This window comes from Dicentrarchus labrax, unplaced genomic scaffold, assembly GCF_905237075.1.
Source record: "Dicentrarchus labrax unplaced genomic scaffold, dlabrax2021, whole genome shotgun sequence".
Classification (NCBI taxonomy): domain Eukaryota; kingdom Metazoa; phylum Chordata; class Actinopteri; family Moronidae; genus Dicentrarchus; species Dicentrarchus labrax.
In genome coordinates, this window is record NW_026136718.1 from 27,035,458 (window position 1) to 27,062,369 (window position 26,912).

The 26,912-nt window shown below is 39.5% G+C and overlaps 1 protein-coding gene across 3 annotated transcripts in view; it reads right to left on the reverse strand.

Moving 5' to 3' along the window:
* si:ch211-51h4.2 (uncharacterized) overlaps positions 1 to 26,912 on the reverse strand; it is an 86,557-nt gene that overhangs the window by 3,545 nt on the left and 56,100 nt on the right. For 2 of the 3 annotated variants that reach the window (XM_051377810.1, XM_051377809.1), the window contains 7 exons: positions 17,593 to 17,742; positions 13,379 to 13,540; positions 6,649 to 6,691; positions 4,150 to 4,264; positions 3,278 to 3,380; positions 648 to 717; positions 399 to 502 (listed from right to left, as the gene is read on the reverse strand). In XM_051377810.1, the coding sequence (XP_051233770.1) occupies positions 399 to 502; positions 648 to 717; positions 3,278 to 3,380; positions 4,150 to 4,264; positions 6,649 to 6,691; positions 13,379 to 13,540; positions 17,593 to 17,742 (747 nt within the window). The remainder of the gene's footprint in view (positions 1 to 398; positions 503 to 647; positions 718 to 3,277; positions 3,381 to 4,149; positions 4,265 to 6,648; positions 6,692 to 13,378; positions 13,541 to 17,592; positions 17,743 to 26,912) is intronic. The other variant, XM_051377811.1, reaches the window with a different exon arrangement.

A 26,912-nucleotide genomic window follows, 5' to 3' on the forward strand; every position in this document is an offset into this window, starting at 1 on the left:
TTTATGCCAAAACACTACAGCGGCACTTTATTGGAAGAAATTAGAAAGGAAGCAGCTAAACACTCTCTCCTTAACCAATCCACCTGTTCTTTTCAGAAAAACTATGACATTTTAAACAATTTGGACACCAGTGAAATGAAGTTCGTACTTATGAGCATACTGAAGAAACAATATACAGACTCTTATCACTTATGACCCACTACATGTGTGGCTCTGAGACCCCACTCTCTGCCTGTATTTTATTTTATTTTTTACATTATCTACCTGCTGAAATACCTTTAAAGGGCCATACATATATTTTGTGCTTGTTGAAATACATTTAAAAAGACATTACAACCCAAGTTTTGTATTTGCCAAAAAGTGATTACAGCTCCTTTACTGTAGCTGACAGTACTCACTGGAATCTGTCTTCTCTGGATTCTCTCAGCATGATGAAGACAAACAGTCCAACTTCAGTGTTGAGGGAGAACGACACAACTTTGTCCAACATGACAATGAAACCCTGAAGAGAGAGAAAGAAAACTGGTGATTGGCAATTCTCCACACGAGCATCCTGATGTTCTTCAGTTTCTGCAATCATCACCATTAGTTGTGTGTGTGTGTGTGTGTGTGTGTGTGTGTGTGTGTGTGTGTGTGTGTGCATTTACCCTGGGATCACACACTGACACGATAAAGATGACAGTAAACCCAAGAAGCGACATGAATCCTTTAGCCATGCTGCAAGAAAGACAGAGGAGTATGAAATCAACTTAATAAGTCCAAGTTCAGATCTGAAAACGGTTTCAGATTAATGGTACGTCACGCACTGAGATAGAAAATATACTGCAGGTTAGATAATACACACCGGGACGGTCAGACAGCCAGTGGTGGGCAGAGAGAGAGAACCCAACAGTAAACAGACTGTGAAATAAGTTTGACTGACTTTTGGGGAGATATGGTGTAAGAGCAGTGACTCTAATACAGATACAGTGTAATACAGATTTTATGTTCGCTTTAAACTGAAATTATGATAAGACAGTAGTATAATAAGTAGCCTAATTAACTTCGGCTGCAGCATGAAATGATTTGTAGTTTTAAAAATGTCTTCTGAGGTGGAGGTTGGAGTACTTTTAGTTCCAGCTTTTGGATTTGGACACAGGCTTTATTGGGCTCTTTGTTACTTTTTGACTTTGAAGCTGCAGATGACTTGGTGAGACAGATCCCTCACCCAGCCACACACATGCATCTCCATCAGCCATATCACAGATCTGACGCAATCTTTCAACGTTTTCTTAACTAATGCACGCTACAATCAAAAAGAGGAGGAAGAACTTGGAAGAACTTGGACGGGTTAGCAGTTTAGCAAAAACTGTTTAGCTAGCTAGCTCACCGGCTCTCATTCACGCCAGTCAACCCCACAGATCATTCAGTGTGGGGTCAGAAACCCCACAGCCTGTTACGCCTATTGAATGATCAAATGTGCTGAAAATGCTGGAGAGAAAAAAAGCATCACCCTTTCACTTCTTGTCCTGACAGTATTCTCACTGAGCAATAGAAATCCTCAGCCGAGGGAAAAGGTTGGATGGGTTTATAATCTAACCTCTGATCTATCAACTACACCGCTCTGGATGTGTCGTTATGCTTGGATGCTTTACATTTGCAGCTGTCACATTAGAAATGAACTGGAGGCATTGACAGTGCGTTGGGGCGAGTGGATTTTCTGCCAGCGTTCCTCTCTTATCGTGTTTGCAGCAACAACGAGATGTTTTTTCTATTATCATTTAACAGGCAGCTGTCTACATATTTTAATAATAAATTCATATTAAACGTGCTACCATTAGTCAACTATTGACTTTATTTAATGACTACTACTAGGAAAATCTTTAGTCGGGGGCAGCGCTGTTGGTGATGCCCATTATCTCTCATTGTAGGTTTAGGTTTTATTAGGACTGCTAACCAAAGAAAGCCTTTGTCAAACTTGCTTCGCAGTCCGTCCCTCTGAGGTCGGGACAACATTTGTGTAGGTCTTTAATAGATCTATGTGCTCCATTCTATCGACAGCTTTAGATGATATTTTACCATGCATGACAGAACCACTGGTGTAACCAATAACATTAATATTGACCATATTCCATTTAGGTGTGTCAGTCCCAGTGCCCTGCTATTGTACATGCTGGCTCACCGACATGACTTACTATTAGTACACTTGAACCGAAGGCAGCCATCAATGTTACTTACACCTTTGCGTTAGAATGTCTACTCCTGCTTTATTGTGTTTTTCCCATTTTATTTGAAATCTTTAGCATGTTACACCAATATATGTGTATATATATACATATATATTCATAATAATTGCAATTTCAGATTTGTTTTTGTTGTAAATGTAAACAGGGTATTATTTCGCTGGCTTTCCTTCAAGCAAATATCACATCCCACCATATAATCGCAAGTACAGCTCTAACCAACTTTAACTGGAACCATCTAGAATAACTGAAAATCCCTGTGTGGAAGTGTTGCTTCTTATTACCAAAACCATGACAACGGTACATACGTATTACGTAAGGCTGCATAAAAGTGATGTTTATAAGACAGGTTAACCAATTTGTGCCCAAACACTATATTTAGTATGATAAGGAGCATTGTTCTGATTGGTCTTTAAATTTGCAACATACTTTGGGAAAGTATCTAACAGTACACTATACACACTGCATATGTGTGCATATCTGTAACATTTAACTTACGAGTCAATAGATATCAAATATTTGTTTGTACTCTGTGCAGTTTCTGAGATACAGACAGTTCCTTATACTGTATGTAGTCTTTGGGCACATGGGACTACTGCTGTTTACAAAAAATTGTAGAAACGCCCTCGAATAAGCAGTAAAAATGGAACGGTTTTTATTTAAAACAGTTCACACATGCGACAGGTTCATATCTATATATTTCATATAAATAACATTTGCACACAACTATTATTAGTCAGACAGAAGGTAAAAACATTTGCATGTGTGTTGACCGTATACTTCTATCAAACCTTAGATAACCTCTAACTCTCAAGTACCTCTCGCACAGACACACATGATGAAGAGACTCAACTGCATTTCTTATTTTCACCTGATGTGTGTACTGAAAATAAGAAAAATCCCTCAATTGTTATTGCTTATTCTTGGGCTTTTTCAGTCATCCCAAGTGTGTTCCCCCTCAGATTTCCTGGCGGTTTCCTACATTAATCATTATATAAAGGTCACACTTTTGAAGGTCCTTAAGGCGCACACTCTCACCCTTTGTGAGTACTCACCTTCTCGCTGAGCAGATGTGATGTTTGTTCGGCAGGTTTCTCTCCCAGGCTTTAGACAACCACTCCAGTTGGCTGCTCCACAGCGAGTTCACCAGGCCATCAACTGAAAGAAACACAACCAGTCAGGACAAAACACTTTATACCTGATGCTTAAAGGAATACTTCTATATTTTGTGAAATCTGATGATCGATACCACTCTTTCATTCAATATGACGCTACAGCCAGCCTTAGCTTGAAGGGGCCCTGTGGAGTTTTCTTGTAAACATGTTGACATTCAGTGTCACTCACAAAAAACACACTGAGTGTATCCTTGAGGTCTAATAAACTAGCTGAATGCATTTCTTTTTTCTAAGCATATTAAACCCAGTATTGTTTGTTTGTATTGTTTGCATACATGTTTATTAGCTTGTAGTCTTCTTCTTCCCACCTTTCTTTGGAATGTAAAAAATCTCCTATGGTTCATTGACATACAACAAAAAGAAAAAACTCCACAGGGAACCAGATGTGTGGAAATAGTATAGATTGCAAAATAAACAACAGGGAGTTGAGGTGCCAATCTGTGATGCAATAAATGTGTATATATGCACACACACACACACACACACACACACACACACACACACACACGTGAATGTCCCTTTAAATATTACAATTCCATAGTAAAGAGAAAAAATGAATAGCTCTAGCACTGAGTTTAGTACTAATTCTTCATACTACTAGTATTTACATTACACTTTTTCTTTCTACTACAGTAAAAGTAACCCTAGCAATTTTCTCTTCATTCTAATTGTCTCTGTGGCAGCAACAGCAAATGTGCATTAATGCTAACAGGGTGAATTACTGATTGACACACAGGCAGGAGTAAACTTACTGGTGTGTTTCATGGCCGATCCCATCACCAGGAAGGACACAGTGACGCTGATGGCTATGAAGACCTGGATCAGCTCAGCCACCCAGGAGTACGCCCTGTAACGTTCATTAATAATCTACATGGGTTGGTGGGGAGGGTGATGGATGTTGGTGGATGTTGAAAATGAGGACACAACAAGGAAGAAGGTGGGGGCACGTTTTGGTACTTTAGAATATCTTCAGGCTAATTTAAGTTCTGAAAATAGCATGCTCAGAAAGGGAATGTTTGTTTATACGTTTGACAGTTACAGGATGTTGCTGCTATGATTATTGGGTATGCTGAAATGCATTTTATTAAAATGATACTACGTGTCGATGAGCTGAGGGAGCTGCTTTCATCACTCTCTGATCTATGCAGGTTATTGTTCTGACCACAGAGCTTCATGGTTTTCACTGATTAGCTGCCTCTTTGAAGTTGTGCTCATCACTGAAATCACCACTTTGGTTGAAAACCTGCAGACTCTCCATTAGTATAACATTTATTTTCATGATGGACACAATCAACTTGGGTCCCGTCACCAGTTTTATCGGAGAGTCAGAGGGTGAATCTGTAGTGGATCTGGACCCAAGTCGCTCTTTGTGAGTTAAGCTGAGGAAACTTTATATACTTGAAACACATTAAATCCTCCTGAACTACATTCCCTTTAAGAGGGCTAAAGCTCCACTGTTCGATCTCTGACTACCAATTAGTCTCTCAGCCAGCCCGGCCGAACTGCAGCTAATTGCTGCATGTTTCTATTAGCAACCCAGGAAGTTGTTAGCAGGGTAGAAACACTGCTTCCTGTGTAATTGAATTGAATTTGCTTGATCCAAACAGAGGCTGACTACATCTCGCTGCAGTTGATTTCACCACAGACCACTGTCTGGCCCTGCCTGTGGCTTTAGGAGCACTACAGTAGGCCTCTAACACACACAAAAAGTTTACTGTATTATGGGATTTTACTTAAATACTTCCACTACTTACAGTACAGAGGTACTACCTTACCACTTTGCAACAAAGACTGAGACAATACAAGAGGAGGTCAACAAAGATCCAGTGGATTACCACTACCAACAGGTACTACTGCTGTCTAATGAGCACATTTTATGAAGCTGTTAAAGGTTTTAAAGTGAGAATATGTAACTAAACAACCTGCATGGATATTAGACATTCTAAACTGCATTAAGAAGTGACAACTGGTTTCTATGGATAAAAGAGGAACAAAATAATTTACCATCACTTGTGATTATAAGACAAATTAAGTGAAAAAGACACTTAATTATCCATTCTGATGTTCTCAGACTACACAAATCAATCTTGGTTTAAGCCAACATTTCTAATGATTATGTATTCTATCAAAACACACACACACACACATACACACACCTGTTCAAGTGGTGTGGAAAGCGCTACAGGATGTATGTGGAGAGAACGCTTTGATGTTTTACTTTTCGATACAACCCTCCTAAGTAGTTTTTCAGCATTTCATCTGATGGAGTATAAAACTAACCCCAAATGTCCAACAGACACAGGACGTCAGCGGTGCTTAAGTGCTCAATCCCCACTGACTCCAACCTCTATTATGGCATCACCATCTTTGCAACCAGCTGTGCTGTACGCAGCAAGCCAGGTCTTTACCAGGCTGACTCATATCAGCAAGTACAGTCCATGAAGTTCAGGAAGAAAATTGAAATTACAAGAAAAACAAAGAAAAAAAAAGATGCCACCCACAATAGCACAATAGTCATTATGGATATAGTTAATACGTCCACAACATATAGACATCGGGGAATGAGTTCCTTGAATGTCTTCCTGTCCTTCACAAAGCTTGCCAGAGGAAGAGGAAAGAAAAAACAAAACCTAACTCTTGATGCACATCACTGTGGACTGGCACAATTGTTAAAATAATAGCAGAACTGTTCTGTGAGGCTCAGGAAACACATTGATTGCACCTAACAAGATACTTCAAGAAGTGAGATATGAGGCTTAATTTAACCCTTAAAGTCATTTTCTACAGGTACCTGCAGAAAATGACCTTGACTTTCTCCACCACAAACTACAGCAGAAGGTTCCAGTAGCAACCCATGCAATACATCGTTGAATAGGCATGGACAGATGATGAGCCAACGGGCCCCAGGGCACAGACGTGTAAAAGCTGCTGAGTGAATAAGCCGACAGGTGTCTGAAGACTGCACCATATGAAGCACCCATGGAATATTAAACTGATGCATCCTCTTTCAGTTGAATAGAATCAAACACACTCCCTTTAGTTGATAATTACAGATGTTCTCTTTTTGTACTGATCGCCATGACTCAATCCCCAATTCCTATATATTCAATTTAATTCATCTATCTATCAATCTATGAATACTCCTTGTCAGCCAAGTGGTAGGGTATTTAAGCTAAACTAAACAATACCGGTATGTCTTCTGGCCTATACCTCACCTAGTACAAACACACGAAAGACGTTCTGAGTCTTACCTTAGTCAGTGGAATGGTTGCAATCTCGCCCGCTTTCTCAGACCTAAAGAGAAAACAAACACAGGAGAAATGTTAGTTTATCTGATTGTTACAGGGGGAGGCTTTGTAGTCAGGTGGTCACTAGAGTGCAGTTAAGTGGTCTCCCGTCCCTCAGCCATTACTGCTGAGCTGCTGAGAGTGGGATTTTAATGTTAGAATTTGAAGATTTTCCCTGTTTCCTTTAAAGGTGGTAAACTTGGATTTTTAGAAGAAGAAAAATAACGTGAGACTGCATTCTGTGAGCAACTTGGAGTGACTTGAATTCACAAACCTAAAATAAAGTTTCTTAATATCAAATGATGCTGGTTCTCACAACCATGCAATAAATGCTTAGTAGTATATGCAGCTTCATTGTTCACTCACTCCCTCGGGCCTCAGAGGGTCAACCTCACAGAGGGCAACTTGAGTTTTCAGAGTACTGGAAGGACACTTAAAGATCCCCTCCAGACATGTACAAGACATACTTATACACAAAAAGTCTGCTTGGAACTGTGAATGATATGTCTAATGTCTAAAGTATAATTTCATCATTAAAATCCTTAAACAAGTATTCTTCTTCTGCTGGACAGGTCTCCTACTTCACTGTAAAGTCCATTCTCAGTGGATGTGCACCGGTGGCTTCAAGTTTCTACATCACACTGTACAAGTTGATACTGGACCAGGACTTACAGCTAAACTATCTTGTGCCACAAATCATGCTCATACCCCTTAAAATCTAATTTTCAATGAGCACAGAGAAACTTTCCACTTTCACCAGATGAATGTGAAAACATCCTTCTAGTGTCAGACTCTGCACAGACAGCATTCAAACAGCACACTGTAGAGCCAGAAGGAACACTGATTTCTGACTGGATGGGGTCTTTAGGGGACACAGTGATGGAGATAGCAGTGTACAGTGAATTATAGTCATAGGAAAACAACACATACACAATATATATATATATATATATATATATATAATATACTGTATACAATAACATTAAAGTGGGTTAGGTGACACAGAAATAGCACAGATCAAACTTTGGATTCAAATTAAATCAATTTGTACTGACACACACCTGTGTGTGCAAAAGTGGCATCACAAAGCTTCATGGTGTTTCATGGTGGTTTCACATTCAATTCTTCTGTCTGTGCCTTTACACTTATAACAGTAACTATCATTTATAAAGGGCTGCCCTCTCCATGAATTAATCTTCATTAGGAGTCATTGAAATAGAGCCTGGCTCTCTCTGTTTCTCTGTAGCTGGCCAGCTCCCAGCCTGCAGAGGGATCTCCTGGGGAGATACAAGAATACTACAGTAGGGGAAAATATTGTCCTAAATATTAAATGAGGCACAAATTGTACTAAAACATATGGCAGGTCAGGGCTAAACCTATGAATCAGTGTTTCCATTTTAAGATCTAATTTTGTCCATTTGTCTACTGCTGCTGTAAAGTGCTGTAGGTTTCATTAGTTTGTTTCTTTCTGCTTTCTTTTGCAGGCCAACTAACAGAACAGAGACCTTCACACTAAAGGCAGGTGTGAACAATTGAAAGACCTGTAATTTAGAAAACATGAGCTCATGGTGCAAACAGTGCAGGTACATGATATCCATTACACAGCCACTGTGGTTGTGTGTAATTGCCAAATCAGTAGGGCTTGTGAAAATGACCAAATAAATATTAGGATAATGATATCATGTTCACTTTACACACAGTAAAGCCCACCCAACACAGAAAGATATCTCAATAACTACTGGCCAAACTGCTATAGAATTTGGTTTACAGTAATCATGTAATGATACCTGGGGGAGGAGTTCTAAAGATTTTGGTGATCCTCTGAGCTTTCATGATGTGAGAGCAAGGAGAAGGAAAGATTATGATCCCTGTTATTTCAACAAGGCCATTTCTGTGAAATGTGACATTTAACTGAACTCTAGTAGTGGTGGGTATCAGCAAGAATCTGGTGACATGTATTATGAACCGGGGTTCTGATTAAATATATTGCAATATATTGTGATACTGTAAGCAAAGTGATAGATTAAAACAATTTTTAGACAACTATCAAAGTATGAAGAATGCACCACCATGCATACGTTTACTTTTTAATGCAATCATTTATGTCATCATTCAATCTTACCATATCTTTGTATATATCACAGTCCCTGTAACACCCATCCTATATTATAGCGCTAGTTCTCGTTCAGTCGTTCTCGTTCAGAGTGTTGGATTACTATATTGCTATCAAGCACTTAAAGCTGGCTTCATCTTCCACTCTCCTCACACCTTCTCTGCTGCTCCTTTTTCAGATCACTCATTGTCGTCTCCTTCTCCACCATCATTACCTTCTTCCACTGACGCCTCTCTTTTCTCAGTTGTTCTTGTTCTTCTCTCTTTAGGGCCTATTGCTCATTTGCCTTCCTCTCCTTCTCCTCCCTCTGTTCAGCCTCCTGCATCTTTCACGCCTCCTCACTTCTCTCTTTATGCCTTTGTAATCTTTGTCTCTTCTCTCTTTTTCTCTCCTGCACTGCTGTATTACTTCCAGAGCAGCTCTTGTTCTGCACTCTGTTTCCTTCAACTCTCTCAACATCTGGCTTTCTTCTCTCATCTGGAGTCAGTTTCCTGATACAATCTTCATAGAAGCTTTGATCTATGAGTCAGTGTAGATTTCAAATAAGGTATGTAATGTGCTAGATATGCAAGATGCTTCATTCCAGCGCATTTATGGTTAAAAGTACTCCAATGATTTCGTATCACAGGTCAATGAAGTTGAGGAACTTGTGAGAGAAAGGCCAAAACAGAAGCAGCAGAGGCAGAGATATACTGACTTTCAGTCCCTAGTTTTGGTTAAGCTCCAAATCCACTCGATCCCATTACAGTCCAGCACACCTCTAGCTTGGAACTCAGACTTTCTGGTAAACGTTTGTCATTTCCAAGCTATCAGAGGTTTTATTCAGACTAGTCGAACCTCTTCTAGAGCAGTTGGAGTTGTATTCATCATGATTAGTAAATTGTCTTTGACATGTAAAAATGATGGCTCTTGTTTGTTAATTTAAATTGAGTTTGACTTTTAGTCCTTAAGAATTTCCTAGTCAGATATCCTAAATCCGAATTTTATAATTTAATACACAAGAAAATAAATAATGATTCAAATAATTGTATCCATGGCTGCTTTCACCTTCACCTCAACATCATGTGTTGAATAGAACTAGAGAAGTGAGGGTTGTCAGATAATGAAATTCTAGTGTTGTAAAGTAGTGTTTAACTAGGATTCAGATTGCCACATAATGTTAAAAATACTTTCTTTCACATTTCTAGGTAAGAAAGGTAAGACATCAACACCAAGTTGATTCTCAGCAAACATATTCAGAATAACTATACAAACTATATAAACAACTATGTTTACTGAGCTCTCTAAGACACTGCACTTTAAACCTCTGAGTGACTGTGTAAGGCAATGTCAGACAGTGATTATATTATATATAGCATGTGAGGCACTGCTTCATGAAGCATCAGATGGGACCTGAATTAGCAACATCCAAGCAACACACCACAATCACACATCTGCTTCACATTCTAATTCCTTTCTCTCTCTTTCACAGCAGCGGGACAAAGGAGACAAAACCAATTAAAAAGACAGGCAATGGCAAAGACACAGCACTGTGTGCATCTTTTTGGGGGTTTCAAATTGCCAAAGCCAATAAGTCTCGTACAGTCAGGGAAGAGCTTTTGTGGCAGGCATTGAACAAGTACTGTGAAAGGAAGAGAGCTTTGAGAATGATAGCTAGTGTTCCACTTTCAGATACAAACGGAGAGGCGACACAGTTAAGATTTGAAAGCAAATGGGAGGAAAACGTCAGAAATAGCAGTGTGACGAAATTGTTGAGATCTTGCAAAACTGACAGACGGGACAAAGAGGGCAGCTATCAGCAGACTATATAAATAACTTCATAATTGCAGAGTTTTCAGTGGACAAGCTGTGTGAGGGTTTACGTGGTAACAGAGCAGCTGTGATAAGGAGGAGGTAAAGGAGAGTCCTCTGTCAGCATTTTACCACTTGTTTTCTCCACTGAAGCTGCTGCCAGTGAAAACTCCATCCTGAATCAAATGACATGTTGCAGTCAGCAACACTTCACTAAACCACGCCTCCCTTCGTTCCTGTTAAGCTTTCCAATCAAACATTCAGTTTATAATAATGATAACTGTGGCAGATTTATAACTCAGAACAAGGGGTCCTTCATTTTAGATAGAAGCGTAGGTGCAGTACTGCGGGACCCGAACAACACTCCCCCACGCATTTTTTTTAAGCACTTGAAGATACAATCATCACTAAAGCATATATCGTGAAAGAGAGCCAATAAAAACAAAAGCAATGGTCCCAGTTGTCATATTGACATTTAAGCTGTGTTCATTGGTTCACTACATCAACTCGTGTATTGAGTAACATACAATAAAACATTCCACCTTAAAAGTTCTCTGCAGCTGCTGGTAACCTTGGTGTGGCACAGTGAATTAAATCAGTTTCCCTCCGGTCTATAGCTTGCTAATGTTAACTACTGATGATTAAAAGGCAGCAAACCACCCTTTCACTTGTCTCGTTATTTGTGGTGCATTGCAAAGAAACACCTGCCTGTTAAACATGGCCAGATTGTGCTGCATCCACAATGTCTGCAGGAGAGGAAAGCTGGCAGAGCTCTGTTTCATTAGCCTACCCTATTAGATTGTGCGGTCAGTTATAGCTGATTATTGTATGTAAACTAACCTTCAAAACAAGCCACAACGGAACCGTGCATCATAGGTGCGCTCTGATCCTTAAAAAAACAGCACTGCACATTAAAAGCCTGCATGCTGACTGAAATGCCAACAGTTGCTGACAGACTTCATTAGCTGTAGCTAGCCAGCTAACATTGACTGAGTTTGTTAGAAACTCTGAGCCCTAATGATTTACGGCGGGTAAAATAAGTATTGAGCACGTCACCATTATTCTCAGTAAATATATTTCTAAAAGGTGCTATTGACATGAAATTTTCACCAGATGTCGGTAACAACACATTCAATCCACACATGCAATCAAACCATTGATGTCCATAAATTAAGTTATGTGTAATAATGTGAGACGACACAGGCAAAAAGTATTGAACACATGACGAAAGGGAGGCGCAAATAGGCATGGAGCCAAGACACCAACTGAAATCGATCAGTAATTAGAAAGCAATCCTGCCACTTGTCAGTGCAAATTAATATCAGCTGGTTCAGTCCCAACTGATGGCCTATAAAAAGGTGTCTCACAAGAAACATCTCATGATGTTATTGTTATTGTTGCAAAACATACTGATGGCATTGGTTACAGAAGGATTTCTAAACTTCTGAATGTTCCAGTGAGCATCAGAACATCATTCACCATAAACGACTAGGTGCTCCTCGCAAGATTTCTGACAGAGGAGTGAAAAGAATTTTCAGAAGAGTTGTCCAAGAGCCAAGGACCACTTGTGGAGAGCTTCAGAAAGACCTGGATTTAGCAGGTACAACTGTTTCAAAGAAAACAATAAGTAATGCACTCAACTGCCATGGCCTGTATGCACGCTCACCGCGCAAGACTCCATTGCTAAAGGAAAAGCATGTTGAAGCGCGTTTAAAGTTTGCTTCACAACATTTAGACAAGCCTGTGAAATACTGGGAGAATATAGTCTGGTCAGATGAGACCAAAACTCAGCTCTTTGGATGCCATAATACACAGCATGTTTGGAGGTCAAATGGCACTGCACATCACCCCAAAAACACCATACCAACAGTGAAGTTTGGAGGTGGAAACATCATGGTGTGGGGCTGTTTTTCAGCATACGGCACTGGCAAACTTCATATAATTGAAGGAAGGATGAATGGAAAAATGTACCGAGACATTCTTGATAAAAATCTGCTGCCATCTACCAGGATGATGAAGATGAAACAAGGGTGGACATTTCAGCAAGACAATGATCCCAAACACACAGCCAAGGAAACTCTCAAATGGTTTCAGAGAAAGAAAATAGAGCCGCTAGAATGGTCCAGCCAATCACCTGACTTGAATCCAATAGAAAATCTATGGAAAGAACTAAAGATCAGAGTTCATAGAAGAGGCCCATGGAAACTTCAAGATTTGAGGACTGTTTGTGCAGAAGAATGGGCCAAAATCACACCTGAGCAATGCATGCGACTAGTTTCTCCATACAGGAGGCATCTTGAAGCTGTCATTACCAACAAAGGCTTTTGTACGAAGTATTAAATAAATTTCAGTAAGCGTGTTAAATACTTTTCCCCTGTGTCATTCCATTTTATTACACATAACTTTAATTTCTGAAATCATTTATTTTGGTTTCTTTGCATGTGTGGATTGCATGGGTTGTTACCGACATCTGGTGAAAATTTTAGAAAGCACCTTTTAGAAATATATTTACTGAGAAATGGTGACGTGTTCAATACTTATTTTACCCACTGTATATGAAAACAAAAAAAACTGAAGGGAACTAAAATATGCATATGCAACCAGGGCTTTATAATGATGCAAAAAAGATCTGAGCGTAAAGCATGATCCATGTAGACAGCCAAGCTACAGCTGTTTGAAAGACTCAACTGTCAAATTATTAATTAAGATGATCAACATGATCAAAGCAAGGGCATTTCATTTCAGCATTTTATAGAAATATGCATAGAACTGGGCTGGGAAGTCTTCCACCTGTTGCTGTACTTTGATGGCAGGTGGCGGTCTTGGGGCAAGGTGCTGACTTGCTGACGTGCTGCACACGTCTCAGACTGTGCCTCCTGCCGAGCCGGAACATCTGACACCCGTATCCTTCTGACTGGCCTGAATGAAAGCATGCAAGGCTCATCATCCATCCTGAAGAACAAGAATAAGGTTACAGCTCTCACAGCAGTGTGTGGTGTGTTTTCTAACCTTGGTGCGGAAAGTATGAGCGATGCCACATGTACTCTGCTGTCAAAAGCAGTTGTCACATCTATTTTAAATCCAGATTTGTTGCAGTTTTCTCTGTGTCCTGCAGTTTATAACATGGACTGACTGACTAGCTATATTTTTGATTAAATGACTCACAGATGAGGAAGAACAGGACTGGGTATGAAAGCCTTTTGAAAGGTAAACATGTACATTAAGTGGGAGATTTTGAAGATTTTGCTGTATTTCTTTTTCTGACTGTTAACCTGTTTAAAAAGGAGGACGAAAAAGAGGAAGGATGGACATAAAGTGAAAAGGAAAGGCTAGAAGAAAGACAGCACAATACAATCTGAGACTACAAACATAATGAATTCATTTTGCAAAAACTATAATTCTGATCATTTTTATTCCAAGTAGTATGGTTGTACTGACACTGGACTTAATCATAATATGAAACTTATTTTTTTTCATCTGTACTTTAACTTGTGAACTGAGTTATTGCAGCAAATTTCGTGTGTGTGTCTGTGTGTGTCTCTCAGTATTTCCTTTTATCTGCCTCAGCCTTTCACTTGTCACTAGACTGAATGATGTTTTTTGCTATGACAGAAAGAAAGAATGCCTGGACTGTGTGGTGAAAGAAAACCATCCGTAGCAACATTTTATAAGTGTCTGATGTCAGTTACATTTTCAAATAATGAAAAAAAAACTTGAATCATACAATTTTTTTCTTTCATCAGTCACACTTTTTGACTTTATCTTTGGCTTGCAAAGCTTCTCACACAACTACTTCAAGAAATATGATGATTAAATTCCCCTTCACTGTGCTCAGTAGGGTAACAACTCCCAAAGCAAGACTGCCAGCAAAAAATGTTTGGAGGCCACCATTTCTGCCAAAGGAAAACAAAATGCTGATGGACTGCCACTGCAACAGTAACATTGACTATTTTATATTTTCATCTGTAAAATTAATCAAATAAAGGATGAATTTACTGCAGAGGTCATGTTAACATGACAAAAATCAACCAAAATCTCAGTTTTGTCCAGGCTGACTCAATTTTTATGTGTAAGACTAAAAAAGTGCCATGTTCAGGACTAAAGTACTTAAGGTGAAGTCATCTTTAGACCAAATCTCTGATGACTTTTGTGGACTTTATCAATCTTGGGGTTATTACTATATGAAAATGTTCTAGCCATTACAACATTTCTAAGATTCTTTTCTTCTTCTAAATTTTTACAGATAGATCTACATCATCAATATTTACATAGTAAATAAACTTTCATAGCACTTAGTTTCTCTATCCTTCTGGAGGTGTCTCTAAATGAATAAAAGCAAACCCAGACTGTACTGTCATACAAGTAGGCCTGACTGATCGATTGTCAACTATTGTTCCCATTTTTACTTGGAAAACAAGGTAATCCTTTCATTCAGAGTAAAATTATACCATAAATGCCCCCATTTGTTTCCCCCATTATTTCTCCAGTACTGCATCGCTCAGTATCTGTGGCTCCAGATGAAAATTCTGTTAGTGACATTTCATTTGATTAATAATTAACTGCTATGTTTCTGTATCATTCATTTTAATGAACTTAACTTAGCGTCTCTGTAGAGCATAAACTGTTCAACAATCAAAAAGCTAATCAACAAGCAACAAATTAACTAAATTCTTTATTTAATTGTGGGACAAGTCACTTGTGAAAGTGTACCATAAAACAGTTTGGTTAAACTGGATTAGTTTTAGTTCAGTGGCCATCTTGGTTTCTCAGCTTTGAAATGTTAAACAGCATCTTTCAATTATCCGGCATAACTTCAACAGAGCCCGCATTTTTGCAAGGTAGACTAACCAATTCTGCACAACACTACATGGCTAACTGCATTTGCTCATAAGTGTAAAACAAATGCAGCGTGTAAATTGCTGAAATGTTCTAAAACACAGTGTAAATACAGTAAGAGCAGGGACAATGCAACATACACGGACATATGAACAGACGTATGTCCATATGTGTGCTACAGCGATGCATAAAGGTGAGAGTACGCATGTTTGCGTACAATGTGTACAGTGCAATTTGTCTCCAAAACATTTACAGACATAGAACTGCTCTCCAATCACCTGTATCTGAAGAAAAACACTCTCCAGGAATCCCAAGTGTTTAGAAAACGGTCTAAAAGCAAACTGTTGTTTCTGAGCCCAGTGACAGAACACATGAGGCACTTTTATCTGTGTTATTACCCCCTTCATCCTAACATGACTTTAAAGGCACATAGCTTCTCTAAAAGACTCAACAGATGAGGGGAACAAGGTTAGAGGATTGGGATTTGAAGCAGTGTAACAGCCATGAGCTCCTGACAGCTTTTTTCAAACTGTTTATAAGAATCCACTAGGGGGCAATGTTGGTCTTTGAAAGCAACGGCTCTGCCGAGCAGGGAGAGGAGAGTACCTGTCACTGAGGTTGCTGTAGCCATGTGGGTCACAGGAGCTCTGCTTTTTAAAAAGATGAACAATGAGCGGTGATCGGTAGGGGGGAAAGAATAACACAGAAATAAAAATTCATGCCAAGCAATCAGAATGAAAAATGGTTGTTCTGCAAATCAGTGGAATGAAGGAGGATTTAATGGAAGGGGAAGGCCTGAGCCAGGGAGCCATTACAATTCAAAGATGCTTTGAAATAATTACATATTCAGTACAAGAGCTGTTAATTGTGCACATTCACTCAGTTCTCTGCTGATGTATCCTCACTGTCACCTTTGGGCGTCGACGGAATAGCATAGTGTACAATTCTGAAGACAAAAAGCTAACTGTTTTACGATCTCAAAATGGGAGTGGACAGTGTAATGGTATAAAAAGAGCTCCATGCCTGCCGAACTATTAAAGGACTGAGCTGATGTCAGTGGATGTTATTTGACCATATGTCCTTCTACTTCAGATAACAGGACGGCTTGGAATCGTTGTTTTGATAAGCTGTTTTCTTTAGGTGTGACCCTGAAGTAAATCACTATCTGTACCTACAATTCACTATCCATTATTGTGTCTGTCTCTCAATCTTTCACAACAGTTTTGACCTCCAGAACAAGTAAGTAAACTTCTGTTCCTGGTGTTTCCAAGGTCAAGAATAAAGTGACATCAAACTTTAAGCCAGGAAGCTGTCAAAATCAGGGATTTCTTTATACAAAAATCCAAATCAATGACAACTGAGAAAACTACCTCTGCCTATGAGGACCATGTTATACAGTTGAAAGCCCCAGAACAAGCTAGTAAGGGGACCTTACCGGATTTACATTGTCTGTCAACTCCTGTTTAGAAGGAAAATAATAAACTGTCAAATTCAATTTCAAACCAGCAGTAATAGTTTTGCAATGAGTTCCAACTGAGGAGCCAGTCTACTCCTTTGTGGCAGAAAATGCAAACAATAAAAGAGTTTAAATCAGTTTTAAGAATGTTCTATTGAAAATCCCCTGTTGCTTTAAGGGTTTGTTCTGCCCCAATATCAATGGTTTGGCTTGCTCCCAAGATCATGTAAGGGCTTGTTCTCATCAACCACAGAGTGACCTCTGGAGCATTCACTCCTTTATTTTGGTTCATTTGATCAGGTAATAGCAATGCTTTTTGAACATCTGCACTAAATAACTGCACTGAGTAAAACTGTAATCCAAACTGACTACAGGTGAAGACACCGAAAGCTTATATACCTGAAGATAACAGAGGGTAAACTGTACTCTAGACCGATGCACTAACAAGGAACAGTATGTTGTTTCCCATTGGAACTAATTCATTATTTAATCAATCTTTCACAGCAATGATTCCCAACCAGGGGTACTTGTACCGCAGGGGGTACTTCTGCAGTTGCCTAGGGGTACTTGGAAACATTGAAGAGAAGCCAAATCTAATCTGAGTGTATATACCCACTTACTGACTCAACTGTAACACCTGAACACTAGAGATACATAGAGCAAGTAGAGAAGTGAATAAGTGGACAAGATAGCATTCAGAGTAAAGACTCACTCCTCTAGTGAGATGTTGGAGTACAGCAGAGGGGAGACAGCGGAGTGAGGACCAGACAGGCTGCTGGAGTCGGGCTGGGTTGTAGTCTCTCCTGCCGTCCGCCTCTCTGGTAACGACGTCTGGGGGACAATTTCCAGCACAGCCCAGCACCTGAAACACAAACACACACACATAAACACACACAGTAAGCAAAGCAGAATTAAGGCCTTTCTAATTTCCCAATTTGTACTTACTCAATTCCTCTCCCCACCTCCTCTCCTCGCATCTTAGTCCAACCGCTATATCAGATGAGCAGAACAGTGTTCCTAAAATTTTATTTAAATCATGACCCATTAAGCTGCTCTTTCCCTATAAAGCTCAGTTTATTGCACGATTGTATATAAGAATATTTGTTTTTCATTGTGTTCTGTACTATATTATATTATATTTATACATAATATGACTGATCCAAACTCACTTTAAGAAATATGACATACCAACAATTCCTTAGGTGTCCATAACAACACATAACTCTAGAAACACAAGCTAAAGGGCGTCATATGTTGACAGTCTTCTTGGCAATTTGGCATCAGTATAATCCATAAAGGTAAACATTTTGACAATTTTGTCTCCTCAACTCGCTACAGCCTCTATTGTAGGAGCGAGAAGACACTGGAAATGAGAGGCGGACTGTTTTATTATTATTTCTCATAGTCTCTCAAGTGCTGATGGATAAAAGTATATGCCGAATTAAACAGCGTCTCATAACACTGTTAATTTACCGTTTATTATGTAGGTGTGTTACAGTTTTTTTTTGCTGTTACCATAGTAACTGCCTGTATCAAGGTGAAACGTCTTAAAGGAATTCGGTTAGAACAGCACTTTGTGAGGCGCTACACAAACAGTGAAAGGCAGATTCACCTCTGTCAGATTTCTGGGTCACTGACAGGACGATGGAGGAGAGAGGAGACGAGGAGGCACAAATGAAATGAGAATGGGCCCTTAGTATCACATGGATAAAAACATTCATTTATTGGAGCCCATAGACCTCCACCCATGTTACGCCATTGTCAATATGCCAGCTCCAACTCATTTTACAAGAAATCAAAGTCCATCCTGTCACCAACTCTTTCCAAATCGGGACATGATGACATAAGACATTTTAAGACCATTTTAAACACTCTTACAAAGCAGATGCTTTTAAAAACTATTAAAACACTTCCTGTCTAAGTCTGTATATTCAACACTAATGGTGTCCTACTGTTGTAACAGTTTAAAAAATACTTCTGTTTTCTGAACCGATATGATCCTGTTTTCCTTGGGATATATGGAGTTCACTATAAAGCTAAACCTACAAGGTCGTCTTAAATGGTTATTGACTGCTTACTTGGTTCAAAGGGCAAAACATTGGACAGGATTTAACACAACACAAACTGAAAAAAAGGCAGTCAATAGGGCCCGATGGTAAATTCAATCATAGTGCCGAGGGGGCCAAGCACAAGCGGCTATAGCGTTACTGGCGGTTCTGTGCTCACATGACGATACCAATGGAGCGAATGTAACCACAAGCCATCCCAAAAATTCCCTGACAGGTAATTTTAGCAAAAATCCTTCAGTGGAAGAAGAAGGATCAAACCATTTTCATGGATTATAAATAATGGGTAGATTTCTATATAATGGTTTGAGATTAGTTGCCCTGTCCACTGCCACTATTCAATATTTCTATGTGAACAATGCATGTAATGACTGTGTATTGTGAACAGGCTCACGGGCAGAGATGAACCCACAGAGAATTATCAACCAAAACTGTGCAGTTCCCCTGAGCACTGCTGTGTGTTATTTCATGTCATTTTTCAGCTCATTGTTTTAGTTTTGCAGTTTTACACTTGACTTATGACTTTTACACTTTGATTCCAAAAGCAGCAGGCTGCTGTTTTACTCACTGTACATTACCCGCTGAACACCAAACAGCAGACAGACAAATTTAACCACAAGGCTCAGTCCGATAATTCCCTCAGGAGAGCAAATCAAAAGCTAAAAGGAGAATGGATATTGGACAGGTGGCCAGAAACATTCCGAATGAATGATACTGTTACCCTGCATGTGTAAACCGACAACTGGTTATATATCAACAGCAGCTTTAACCTGCAGGTGTTCCAGACCAGGGGGAACGTACCAAGTGTTGGAAAGGAGGAGGGGGGTTGTCTATGAGAAATACTCGTAAAATAGCATTTCCCCAATGATCCTAATCCTTGTCAAATATTTAATGAGGATTTTTAACCGTTTTAACTCTTCAGAAACATAAATACCTAATTGATTTATTAATTTCATTTTCTTAGTAGAAAGAGCTAAAACGTATAAGCAGAAGTTGGGTGGTCCTAGGGTGATTTCACTTTTACCAGGGTGCCCTTTTTAATTCAGAGACTTTCCAAGAGAATAACTTTGGAGGGAAGGCAGTCATTTTCCCCAGCCTGGTTTCACTTCTTCCCTTTATAAGAATGACACTGCCCTCAAGCCTGACGTGGAAACAGAGACTTACTACTTTTAAGTCTCACAAGGACGCCATCATGAATTAATTAGACATTTATCAGCACGACTGAGCCATAGCACTAAAGCTGTAATGAAGCACAGCCTTAGTTCTGGCAGAGCACTGAATCATAAAGCATGCTCAATCAGGAAAATGAGGCGATCTTTAGAAACTGACAATGTCTCACTCCTGATGATGATTTCATTTATAACACTGCTGCTGCTGTTTATACTGTTTTGCCCACCTGCTGGACAACACTGTCAGTAGTTGATGATTTACTTCCTCCAAAACCACAGCCTCCTCCTGTTCTAGTTATACTTTCCTGTACTTGACACTGGCATCCATTTCCTTGCGTATTGTGCATACAACATCTCTCAAGGCTGTGTGTCTACTGGGTTTTGTACTCTATAGTCCTTGAGGTGTATTGTTGAAACTTTTGCCGCTTGATTCTTAAAGGAAGTATAGCAAGAGCAAAGCCTACATAGAAAAATTTGAGTAAGTTTTTTAGGTAAAAGTAAGTTTGTGTAAGTGGTTTGCTCCTATACTGAATACAATTTTAGCTTTTTTCTCTAATGTCAATTCATATTAACAATTTTTTATCTGATTTCTATCTTTAATTGCTTGAAGTTTTGGGGCCCTTTTTTAATCCTTCAAGTGCAATTTTGGAACATGCAGGCAGGGCAAAGTTAAAAAAAAAAAAAAAAGTGAAATATAGATTGAAGGATGTGGTAACTCATAAATACAATCTCAGCCGGTCACATCACTAGTCTCAAAGCTCTGAAACAGCCGAGCCAGTCACAGTGATGCATGACAACAATGGCTCAACAAATAGAAGACGCTTCATCGTGGAAATTATATTGTTGTCTGGAAGGTGCAGAGTGGCATGACATGAACACAAAGCTTCACAGATCTGCAGCCACAGGCAGATAGTGAGGGTTTTATTACAATTAATTTGTACAATGATGATAGAAATCAATTATAAACAATGTTGGTGTTTATATGATCGCATCAATCTGATGATTTTTCAGTTTTAATTCTGTTGAATCTCCCGTCATAAATGGTCACTTCATATCATAACTAACTCAGCAGCGCTTGCACAGTCATGCATGTCAAGAATAAAACATGAAACTCAACTTTTGCTTAAAAGAAAGTTGGAAAGGTGGCATTGATGAAGGATTAATGAGCTCCGTTAATCTGACGATTCCCTTATAAACAGGCACAACACCGTTATTTTGTTATAATCGACCTCAAGTGTGTCATTATTTTGTAGCAGCCTGATGTAATCACACACAAAAACACAGTGAATGGCTCTGGTGTGGCTCTTTTCAGATCGGGGGCTGCAGATTTAACAACACTATATTCAGTTAGTAATTATCATAAGGTAAAAAAACAGCAATAATCCTTCTTATAAAACCTGAGGTTTACTTTGTGAAAAACATCACATTCTCATGCTTAAATAATTCCCTGAAGAATTCATTAAATTTGCATCAAATAATAAGGTGAAAAAATACGCTCATTATGAAGTGAACATCTAATACAAGTGATCTCCATAACATCTTTTCAGTTTGATGTACACAGCAGAGTGCTGCCTTTGTAGATGACATGCATCAAACAGATCTAGACCTCAATGAGAATTTTACGGAATCTTCTGCTTCTGCTGAAACGTTTGAATATATCTGTTTTTTTAAATTTATTTATCTTTTGGCTTTTTATTGTCCATTTACTTTCTCTGATGTCAACTACAACTTTCGTTAATATGATTTCTCCAAACAGAACAAAACTTTGCAAATCTATTTGCGTAGGTGAGCGCCCTCTTCCCAAAGTAACACCGGAGTTGCACCATAATGCACCAATTGGGATTATCTCATACTTGTGCAATCCATCACATCTCTTCAGGTCACCCTACCACCTAGGATTGGTGACTACTCAAACTTGAGAGAGCTTTTTGTAGTTTATTATGAATTTGTTGAATCTTTCACTTGCCATGTAAATGCATCTCTACAGGTCCATCTATGAATGTAGCCCTAATTTGAGTCTAAGTATTTATTTGATAGTTTTTGATAATTAAATTTTCAATTCTATGTAAGATTGTTTGGGTACATTTATGTTTGTTACTTGAGAGAGTTATTTTTCTAGCTCCATGCATGTTATTGGAGAATGTCATATAGTAAATTGATGTTGTACTAGTTGCAGACTTATAGCCACTCCTTATTTAAGATGGTTTCTAATTGTCACAAACTATTTGCCTGATGAAGGTCTGGCACGAAATAAATTGAGCATAGCGTTAGTTCAGGCAGGGCACAAAGTCAGGCTTAGCTTTCAGTTACAGCTATATCATACGATCACAGCTAGTCATAAACATACATCAGCTGATTCCTCTAAGCTTCCCATTGGATACCATACACAGTCAGCTGACAGCTCACCTGATTTCCTCAAGCATCCAATTGGCAAACATCTACATGGCGCCTTATTTAAGCTGCTTTAGCCTGCCTGCCTATCTCTGCTGCTCCTCTACAAAGCCTTTTTGCACCCACCTCCACCCCAGCTCCTCCTTTTTATGTTGTATCTAATTAATCAATGTCATTTTCTGATTGCCATTGATGCTTGCTCTGTTCTGTACCCTGGGGGGTCTCTGCTGCCGCTCTCCTTGTCTTAAACTTTTCCATGTATGCACATGGAAGGGCAGGGAGGTGTGCTCTCCCTGCCTTAAGGTTTTCCACGTAGGCACGCGGAAGGACAAGGAGGTCCCAGAACAGAGCCATACCGCCAAATGTAAAATTCTGCTTGGAATATAAGATATTTTGACAAAAGTCCTGACTGAAACGTATTTTTGCAAGTTAGATAGTGTGCTGTCATTATGATTTTGGTCAGTCGACAAAGGTGGCAAACTCCCTGCTGCAAATTAAAAGGTTCACCATGTAAGATGTGTGTTAACAAGCCATTTTATGATAAAATCGGTGTGCAAGCAAGGTAACATTTATGCTGTCATGTTACTCTCATTTTCCCCTTAGCCCAAGGCTACCATTTATATCTGGTAACCTTTTAATTACGTGTCAATCTGAAAACACAGCTTTATCTCCAACAGTTTGAACAGTTTGCTTTTTAATTGGCTTTCAATTTCACTTCTGTTCTTCTAAAGCAACAGTAAAATGAATTATTACTGCTATTGCGGAACTAAATGTTGAATATTAAATATATATATATATATATATTTATTTTTTTATTTCAGGGTGTCACATCTCTTTTCTAAAAACAACTATTTTGTGCAGGTGAGACCTTTTGCTGGTGCTGTCTCTGAACTTCTCCAGTGTCCAGAATGTGATCTAGCAACTGTAAAATGAACAGGGGTTAAATGTGCAAATTGAATCATCATCATGTGTCCAGTCAGAAAAAAGTAATTTGATGAGATTTGCTTTTTAAGAAAAGAATGCGGTTTGAATTGCCAGAGTTTACTACATTATTGTGAAATCCAACATATATCTACATATCTGCAAAAACATTTAGATAATTTGTCTTGAAATATCCTGAAAAATATCATCGAAAAGGCTCTGAAAAAGCAGCAAAACAAAAAAAATGCTATAGAATTGATCATGAGTGTTTTGCAAGAGGCAGCCTCATGTCTCGAGTCATCTTTTATTATCAACTACTCAATGGACTGTGTGGTGAGATTGTTTTGTCGACTACCGTTTCCAGGGTCAAGAATAAACTCTCAGTCTCAACTTTTAGACAAGCATTTATAAGTCCTCAGAAAAATGGAAATTCAAACATCAACAATTTGGGGCACCCTGGTAGTTCACCATGTACCGAGGCTGAGTCTTTGATGCAGAGGCCCTTTGCTGCTGCATGTCATCGCCTATCTCTCCCCCTTCCCTGTCACTCTTCAGCTGTCACTATCCATTAAAGGCAATAAAAAGCCCCGCCTGCCCAAACAAATACATTTCCAAAATGGGGCAAACTCTGTCTAGTAAGATCTTGTGATATTATCAAACAAATTCAAAAAAAGCTACTAAATTGAGCTTGTGGTGAGAGTGCTTAGGTCAAGGATCCCATCTTGATTCACATTAGATCACAGAATCAGAATCACATACATCACGATAGATTTCACTAGTGTTTGTGGTATCTTATTTCAAGTTATATAAACACAATGGGCCCTATCTTGCCGATCTGAAACGCAAGTATCAAACGCAAGTAGCTTTGTGGGTGGATCTGGGGCGCTGTTGCTATTATGCCGGTGTGATAAATGACTCTTGCACCACAAATCTAAAATGGGTTGGTCTGAAGTAGCTACATTACTCCTAGGTGTGGTTTGGGCGTAACATGCAATAAACCAATCAGAGCGTCATCTCACATTCCCCTTAAAAGCAGGCGCGCTTGTTCCATGGCGGATTGCTATTATAACGGCGGGCGCACGCCAGGAGCGGTTCACAGCCGAGGAGACCGACGTTCTCGTCAGGGCCGTAAAATACCGAGAAGTGACATTATTGACATGAAATAAATGTAACACAGCCATACAATAAATCAAAACAATGTAACGTAGCTTCACAGGAAGGAGACCCTGGCCTCGGGAGCAGTGTGCACGGGCCGAGCAGTGCGCAAGGGCCAGCTGAGGAGGGAGCAGCGCAAACACCAAGGTGCAGAGGATTCAGACCCACTACACGCCGGAGGACCACCCGTTCCTGCAGCAAACCGGGTTTGACATGCTGGAGCGTGAGGTCCGGGATGCAGCAAAGTATTAATGCCCGTCCTGACCGGGTGGCGATGTTGCTGCTGCCTCTCAGGCGCATTCCCTCAAGTCTGTGCCCTTAAAATAGCATCTGAATAAGCGCCACTGACTTTAGACTAGGTTTTTCCTGGTCTGCGGCGGAATTGTTTTCTGAAACAGCAAAATAGCACCAGGGAACATTTGCGCCAGAACACGCCTCCTCTTTTCGCTGAACCGCCCCCCGGAGCGCAAGTTCATTCCCTAATTTAAGGACGTGTGTCGGTGGAGGGAAAATGCCAATTTGCGTCGAGTGCAAAATAGGAATTATACAAGCGCCAGTGTACAAAGTCAATTGCGCTGAGTGCAAGACAGAGCCCTATAACTGAGACTGTAAGGTCAACTGCTATGTCAAATGTGCAATTATTATCAGCTCAGATATGTGTATTATGAGAGGCAATGAAGTGCCAACCATGGCTCCAACAGGGATTTCCCCTTGGATTGTCAAAGTGTTTACGTCTTGTGGAAATCAGCCTGATAATCCTTTAGGGTACAGCTAGTCTTTAAAGGTTTTCTAAAAACAAAAGCAGACTGAGAAAAAGAGGATGAATCACAAGTTCTTTGTTTGAAGCTAAAGGCCATAAAGTTAGGCTGCAGGGAGAGAGAGAAAGCAAGTCATGGACAAGTACGTTTTCTCCTCTCTCTGCGGCACAGGCTGTTGGTCTCTTTGAATCGGCAGTGCAGAGTGCAGCTCTGAGAGATTTATCCATTCATTTGTTGTGGCTACGCTTGAATGCACCCAACAACACACCATTTCTATTTTATTCTACTAGTCTTTCACTCTACTGGGTGACTCAACAGAATTATGTCCCCAACGATAATTATCAATCAAAATTATGGTCTAAAAAATGGAGGCAGAGGAAATTGCTTACCAGGACGTCAAGCAAGAACAGGACCCCCAAAAAGAAGTATTGTGATAACAGAGAGAGAGAGCAGATAGAAAGCAAGGCGAGAGAGGAGGATTTGCATCTGTGCAGTGTAAGCCATGCTGATTTCAGTCAACCTATACTGACAAACTGCGCCACACTTCAAGCTTTTTGAAGGACAAATAACATCAATTCAAATGCATTACATAAACTTTTGAGTTTAGTTATTCCATCATAGTTTTGAGCTATTAGATAATATGAAATGTTTATATTCTCTGGCAGTCTACACAAAGGGACCTAGTGGAAAGGTGTGTGACAGAAAGTAAGCTAGAAGTCCTTCCAATGAATGACTGAATGCTTTGTTTTTATTTGTTGTAAATAGATCCTACAACCTTGTACTCTTGAAAACATATTTCTTGAAGTTTGTTGCTACAATTTACTAAGGTTGTTCCAATACTAGTATCAGAAATGCCTCTGATAGCCTGAAATGTTGGTTGTTGAGTATGCGAGTCTATGCACCGATAAATTACATACATAATTTATTAACCCCAAAACAGGAGAAGTCATGACCCACCCTACTCTGACTTTGATTGGCTTACTCTGATATTACAAATCTCACACACATCACTGCCACTGGGCCCTGGCAACTACTTTTCATGTGACAAAGAACAACTGATTTCTGGTAGTGTAACATCAGCCAGAGCTAGCAAAATGTCAGCAATTTGACTGACTGGATAATAAAGTTAAAGTTCTATGGCATTCATTCTGGGTTTAACCTGAGCCAGGCCATACAGTGAAATAGAAGTGTGTCTGTTCGGTCAGATGCATGCCTAACAGGAACAACTGAAAATCACACGACTGGCACACCCCCTGTGTAGACATGCTGTTAGTATGCACAATGTTCCGAAGTGGGCAATAATGCTGATTACTCGCACTTGTTGTTTGAATTTCACGCAGGTAAGACGATTCTGGGTTGAACCTCTAGTCCTTAAAAATCCACACACTTAAATGTACAAGACCAAGATATGTTAGAAAATAACAAGTTTGATAGAAGAGCAGACTTCAGGATCTCTCCCTAAAGGCTTCATGGTTTGTACACACAAGTTGTGTGAAGAATGAAAAAGAAGAAGTTCAAATCCTGCCTGCATTCTTAATTCTGCTTACCTGGCCAATTACTGCATGAGGTGGG